The following is a 7,500-nucleotide window of genomic DNA, read 5'->3' as shown; positions in this document are numbered from 1 at the left end:
GACGGGGGGGGGGGGGGGGGGGAGGTTAAAACGTGTTGTGTTTTTCCTTCAAACCAGTACTGTGTTTTTTGCCAGTGTAGGCGCCAAGGCTATTGGAAATGTCGAAGCCTTAGTAACTAAAACCTGTCCCAGTCTGCCCTCACGTGCACTTACAAAATTGAGCTGGCCGACTGCGTCACCACCAGGACGTGACACCTATGTGTGTTTCCGAGCTGGTTCATACTCGGTTTGATATGGGGCGGTAGAAGACGAACGATACTTTGACAAGTATACGCCATGTAAACCATCGCCAGGGAAAACTTACCGATTTCTACATATGGTTGAGGTCTATGAATTTCGCAAGTTCAAATAAATGTACATTGCAAATGTATTTACAAAACTAAAGAAACAACTTGACCCGTTAAATAGCCTAGCTCGTGCAACGCTTGGTTCATTCAGAGCGAGAGACTCTGACGTTACGGACAGACGACCATCACTGACCCGTGAACTCTGCTTTATCTCCCTATGAAGAGACGGTCTACTGTAAAATACATCTCAGTCAAGGCTGTCAAAGCCGATGTCAAAATGAGAGTTGCCTTTAATATATACAGTGATTTGTTCCAAACAACGGCTAGAGTGCTTTAATACTTTATACCACAGCAGTCATTTCTCTTGAAGGATAGATTAATCTCTTAGGCTGCCGTTTCAGCAATAAAATCATGATCATGAGATATCTTCGTCATAATTATGGCCACGATTTGTCTTAGAACTCAAAGCACAAGGTGGTATTACAGCAAGGGTAGTGCAAGGGTAGTTCAGTTAACGTGTATTGATTAACTTAATGTTTCTTCATGTTTTTTTGCAACTTATTCCAATTGCTTACTCACTTCATTATTGAAAATGCTAGTAATATCAGGACAAGAAACACGGCAATAGCTGTGAACACTTTGACAGTTTTCTGCTGGCATGTTGGTTTCAGCGGCTTGTCTGGTGACAAGTCAGCTGGTACCCTGTTCTGAATGTCCTTGGAATTCGCGTCGGCGCCATGTTGAAGCAGAAAATCCACAAGTGACGTATGCGCATTCCTGTACGCATAGTGAAGAGGCGTGTGTTTGTTCTTGTCCACTGCGTTTACATCAGCCTCGTGCCGCACAAGCTGCTCCGCTATTTTCAGGTGACCGTTTTCAATTGCCGCATGCAGAGGAGTTTTGCTGAACTCAATCTCGCCGAGGCGAAAGTAATCATAATACTTTTTCGCAAATGTCTTGTGAGCCTGAAATGACAAATCGTGCTTCCAATCTGATGCAGAAATCTCCGCTCCTTTGGAGAGAAGCAACATGGCTGTGTCAGCGTGGCCATTCTTTGCAGCGTAGAAGAGAGGTGTTTGCAGACAGTCGTCTCGACAGTTGACCTCAGCTCCCCGTAGGATGAGCAAATCAGCGATCTGAGTGTGGCCAGCGGCTGACGCATAGTGCAGGGAGGTTTTTCTCCTGTTGTCCTTCAGGGATACATCAAGTCCGACCTCAAGAAGCTGTTCCACGATGTCCAGGTGACCGTTAGCGCTTGCAACGTGAAGACCGTTCTTGTTGTCTGTGTCAGTAGCAAGGACATCCACGCCTTGCCGAATGAGAAGCTGAACCATACTTGCAACACCAGCTCTGCTAGCTGGGTGCAGGAGAGTTCGCTTCTTCTCTGTGACGCTGCTCACTGGAGCTCTATGGAATATCAGCAGCGTTGCCACGCTTTCATGGCCATTATCACAAGCCATGTAGAGTGGTGTCCGCTTCCAGTGATCTTCGCAGTCCAGTTTCACTCCATGCTTGATCAGCAGGGCGGCGATGTGAGTCAAACCGAAATTGCATGCAAAGTGCAACGGAGTTAGCTTAAAGATGTCAGTCACGTTGATATCTGCTCCCCTGGTGATGAGGGTATCGACAACCTCAGCGTTGGCATTGCTGCAGGCAAAGTGCAGGGGACTTTGCTCAGAGGCGTTCGCCGTATTCACATTGGCTCCCTTTGCGATAAGCAAACCCACGATTACACTGTTGGAATGTTTACAGGCAAGGTGCAACGGGCTTTCCTTTTGAGCTTCAGACCCATCAGGGTTCGCCCCGTGCTCTAGGAGGAGTCTGACAACTTCCACCCGGTTGTTCTCGCAGGCAAAGTGCAGAGCGGTTCTCTCCTGTTCATCTTTGTTAGCCTGGGCCCCGTGCTCGAGCAGAAGCTGGGCTACGGCAGTGTGACCATTCTTGCTTGCCACACACAGAGAGGTGATATAGGTTGGTTCTGGTACCCCCGTGTCAATTAGGTTCTGGTTGTGTAGAATGAAGTCGATCATGGACCAAAAGGATGGAAAGGTTTTCTTGCTAGGTTTCGGCAATGGAGTTGTTTTTTCGTGACCTACTTTGTTGACCTGAGCGCCATGTTCGATCAGTAGATCTACTATGTCTTGAAACCCTTTGTCAGATGCGACCAGAAGCGGGAAGGACATCTGTATATTTTCAGCATTGATGTTGGCTTCATTGTGAACTAGAAGACGACAGGCTTCTATCTGATCGTACTGGCAGCAGATCATCAATGGAGTGTTACCATGGTTATCGGCATCATTCACACCATGACTGTAGCACAGCAGAACCTTCAGCCTCTCCAAGTCACCCTCCTGGCAAGCTTTCTTGACATTCTTGAAATGGTTGGATTCAAACCGCTTTTTATCACTTGCCATAACTCCAGCAACCCGAGAACTTGATGACTGCGTTCTCCGCATTTTGGCCACCTGAGGAGGAGTCTGGTTCTTGTTGTTCACGATCCCAAGTGATGCCCCGGACCTCACAGCGATCTCAACGTCAAGGACATCCCCTCTGTCAGCTGCAAGATGGAGAAAAGTGTTCCCGTCCTCGTCCTGCTCGTCGATGTTTCTATCAGAGAGAATTCTGAGCGCCATGGACCAGTGCTTTCCTGGGAACTTGACGAGGATGCCAGGCCTGTGCTGCATCTTCTGAAGCGAAATCACGGAGGTGGGAAAGACCAAAGAGGCGTCGCCAAGGTAGCAGACGACGTTTGACAGCGTCTTTGTGATCAAGGCGTCACATCTGCCTTTCATGTCCCGCGTGTATCGCTTGGACAAGTCTGGCAGGGGTAGGTTGACAGATGACATCAGCTCTGGTCTCATTCCGCATTTCTCCATGGCAAAAGTCATGTTTTTTACGCATTGGCTGGACCGGCGTTCGTCCGTCAAGGCATAGAGGAAGAGAATCCTCTGACAGGTCACAACCAATCCCTTTGGGTCTGTGCATTTCTCCAGCATCAGCGTAGCGCACCAGTCTGTGAGAGTGTGAGACCCGCAAACTGCAGACCAGTACAGCAACGAATCGTTGTGTTTCGGGTCCTTCGCGGCCAAGACCTTATTCAGGCAGTTCTCAAGTATGCAGAACCGTTTGAAACCTGCTAAAAAATCTCCTTTCTGCAGGTTAGGATGCTGACATATTTCTGGAACATTGCCGTCAACTAGCTCCTGAAGCAATCGTTGATGTAACTGACGTACAGCTGGAGTGTCTCCACTAACGTCGACTTTGGAGACGGCTCCATCGTCGAAAGCTCCTACGTGGGTGAGAAGGAATCGGAGGTCGCATACCTTGATCATAACTGACAGGTACTCCGTGCTTGCCAAGGCCATACAGGCCGCTTCGTGGACAGGACGACTGCAGAAGGCAGACTTGCTCAAAGCAATGTAGGTACCTTTGTAGCATTTGGCCAGGGACTGCACTTTTCGAGCGATTTTTTTGTCAAAGCCGAGAAATTGCAGCTGGGCCTTCATTTTCTCCACAGCGGCAAGGCAGTCCCCCTGTTTCATCAGCGTCAGCAACAGCATGGCTGCAACGCACGTCCCGTGGTCCCTGTCTGCCAAGGCCTTGCACAGGAACGAAGCCAGTGGTTCTGAAGGGGAAGAAAAAATGGAGGTTCCATCTTCGATAGTCTGATCAGCTGCTGCTTGCTTGAAGCGTTTTACGCATCCAGGAAAGAGCGATCCGCTTTGGTCAGCCAGCAGTATCTCTTCTTCCACGCTGGGTGGCATGTTTATTCCCTCCATGTGTTTTCGGATCATCTCTTTCTTCTCTGTGTCTGTGAAAGTAGTCCCTCTCTGCAGGTCAAGAACAGGAACATGCTGAAAGAAACTCCCCACTTCCCCCCTCGCCTCCAACTCTTTAAAGACGTGCTTGTACATGACAAAAACGACAAGACATTTCATGGCCTTAGCGTACCTAAGCATGCAAGCAAACACCTTGCTCCACTCTGTGAAACTAGCCTGGTCAAGACAGACCTCGCCCAAAACACCGTCCAGCAAAACTACCTGCTTTCTGTCCCCTCCCACGTGAGTACGCCACTCTTCGCAGCGATGGAGAACCAACGGAGTGTACTCTTGGCCTTCGTAATGGCGTAGCAGAGCGTGGCCCAGAGCCGATTTCCCTGAACCAGGAGGACCTTGGATGAGCAGGAGGCCATCTTGCTGCAGATGATCCATGGCGGTCTTGAAGGAGGACCTCTGGACGAAGAGTTGTTCATCCAGGGTGATCTCGTTTCTGCTCTGATCTGCACAAGATATAGGCGCATGCAAATGTGTGCAAGAAACTGTACAACACTGTAATAACAATCTATGAGAGTCAGTCAAGCGTCATCAAAAGCTGTGATTGTATATAGAGAATACTCTGCATGGCTTGCTGTGTCGTACCAGATTTACACGAGTTGTTTTTACATTTAGTCAAGTTTTGTGTTTCTATAATGACGTTTGTCTCGGTGACTTTGGTATCATTAGCAGTGGAAAAACAGGTCCCTGCCAGACTTGCTTGACATGACCTCATTTACATGATGTACATACGTGTGATTTGAACGATTATTATCTCACGGAAGCGGCCATTGATATCTCAAGTACTCAGTAATTGGGCATTTTACGATCTTGAGGGAGGACGATGTATTCAGACAAGCTGCCGTTCAAGTTCAAGTGAATCTGCCCAGCGGACAGTGGTATGAGAAGAATTCAGAACTTGACACATTGATGTCATCTGTCTGATTGGCTCATTACATACTTGACTGTCTTTTGTCGACCTGGTTCATAATATTGTCGAACATGTTCAGTTCCCCTCTGGGGAACATATCCTAGGAGAGAGATGATGACAATGTCTCTTCTGTTACTCATTCAAGTAGGCAGCCGAGATACCCTGCCGGGCGGGGAGAGAACGAAACAAAGAGGAGCTATCGGGTGGAGAATGGGGAGGGGATTCGGGGAGGGTGGTGGATTAAAGATGAACGTATTTGTGAGGAGGAGAGAGTGAAACAAAGAGGAGCTATCGGGTGGAGAATGGGGGAGGGGATTCGGGATTCTAATGTGTGTGTGTGTGTGTGTGTGTGTGTGTGTGTGTGTGTGTGTGTGTGCGTATGTGTGTGTTGTGTTGTGTGTGTGTGTGTGTGTGTGTGTGTGTGTGTGTGTGTGTGTGTGTGTGTGTGTGTGTGTGTGTTGTGTGTGTGGGCGGCAGGTTGGGACATTTTATCAACGAACGTACAAAATAACAAAACAAAATAAATAAAGAACAAACAAACAAACAAAAATTAAAACCTGACACATGCACTGCAGGTTTATGTAGTCATTCGTTTGACTGATTTTAACCTGTCTTGGACGACTACCCATAGTCTTTTCACAGTCACTGATTCAGTCAAGTAATGACACACTGAATAGCAGTAGTAAGGATACAGCAAGGATGAAGGAGTAAATAATAATTGACTGGCGTTTTGATGCAAGCTCCTGTGGTGTTCACTAATACCTTTTATAAATATGTGACGTCAGACGGGCACGCGTGGCTGGGACTCGGTGACGTAGGAACGGAGAGACTCTTCCTACTCCCCTCCGGTCAGCCTCCTACCTTCACCAAGTGGCAGCCAGGGGAACCCAACGACTCCGGGGGAAAAGAGGACTGCGCAATGCTCTGGCCGAACTATGCTGACCGCTGGAACGACGCCTCCATGCGACAGCGTTAAACCCTTTGTTTGTGAACAACACGTTTTGTTCTGAGAGGTTTCGAACGACGCTCCGTGCGACAGTGGTAAACCCTTTGTTTGTGAACAACACGGTCTGTTCTGAGACGTTTCGCAAATGCAATTATTTGTTTAATATCTAATCCATGTTGATGTTAAGAGTACAGATGCTGAGGAGAGAAAGAGTGCGGAGTTAGAGGAGAGAGAAACATATAAACAAATGAAAATAAACCAGTGAATCATATAAACAAATGAAAATAAACCAGTGAATCATATAAACACATGAAAATAAACCAGTGAATCATATAAACAAATGAAAATAAACCAGTGAATCAAATAAACAAATGAAAATAAACCAGTGAATCATATAAACAAATGAAAATAAACCAGTGAATCATATAAACAAATGAAAATAAACCAGTGAATCATATAAACAAATGAAAATAGACCAGTGAATCATATAAACAAATGAAAATAAACCAGTGAATCATATAAACAAATGAAAATAAACCAGTGAATCATATAAACAAATAAAAATAAACCAGTGAATCATATAAACAAATGAAAATAAACCAGTGAATCATACAAACAAATGAAAATAAACCAGTGAATCATATAAACAAATGAAAATAAACCAGTGAATCATATAAACAAATGAAAATAAACCAGTGAATCATATAAACAAATGAAAATAAACCAGTGAATCATATAAACAAATGAAAATAAACCAGTGAATCATATAAACAAATGAAAATAAACCAGTGAATCATATAAACAAATGAAAATAAACCAGTGAATCATATAAACAAATGAAAATAAACCAGTGAATTTAAGGTTGCTGCTCTTGGCCACTTTGGTGACACTTATTTGAGTCTACCTGAATGTTTCATGAATTTGACCAATTCTGTACATATCACCGTGGAGATAACAGTAACAATATGGATTCATTGTCTCCCTTGAAGTTTGTTGAAATGGAGCAAGTAAAAGATGAGTAAAGCTGATTCGAAAATAGGGTCGTTTTGGGGGCTGCACCGCCATATCACAGGTATTGGCTCCTCATGGGAGGACTTGCCTAAAGCAGGCGTTTACAATGCAAAGGGATTTTCCCTCTTCACTTACCATAAACTCCCTTGTTGTCACAAGAACTTGTTTGTAAACGCAACAATTTGTTCTAAGATGTGTCAGAACGCAAACAAATTTCTGATATGTTTTTTTAAGGAAATAAGTTTCTCTGAGATGCGTTTTAAAGATATGTTTTTACCAAGTTGGTAAAAGCAACATGTTCTTATGATATATATATCTGAACGCAACATATTGTTCTGAGATGTTTTGTGAAAGAATTATATCTCTGAGATGCTTGTTAAAGAAACATTGTTTAAGCGTGTTTGTGAACGCAACACTGTGTCCTATGATGTTTCTGAAAGCAACATTTCCTTAAGATAAATCTGAACGCAACATATTGTTTTGAGATTTTGTGTATGTGTGAACACAACACTT

General features: G+C 45.0%; 1 protein-coding gene across 1 annotated transcript in view; it reads right to left on the bottom strand.

Annotated features, from left to right (window-relative positions):
• Window positions 1–7,500, bottom strand: part of LOC138977875 (uncharacterized) — a 17,689-nt gene that overhangs the window by 1,376 nt on the left and 8,813 nt on the right. Inside the window, exon 4 of the mRNA XM_070350480.1 lies at window positions 1–4,566. This exon is cut by the window's left edge and continues 1,376 nt beyond it. Coding sequence (XP_070206581.1) covers window positions 863–4,566 — 3,704 coding nt within the window. The 3' untranslated portion in view covers window positions 1–862. The remainder of the gene's footprint in view (window positions 4,567–7,500) is intronic.

Source organism: Littorina saxatilis, linkage group LG10, assembly GCF_037325665.1.
Source record: "Littorina saxatilis isolate snail1 linkage group LG10, US_GU_Lsax_2.0, whole genome shotgun sequence".
Classification (NCBI taxonomy): domain Eukaryota; kingdom Metazoa; phylum Mollusca; class Gastropoda; order Littorinimorpha; family Littorinidae; genus Littorina; species Littorina saxatilis.
The sequence above is the reverse complement of the archived record's forward strand: the minus strand, read 5'-3'. Positions and strand labels throughout refer to the sequence as shown.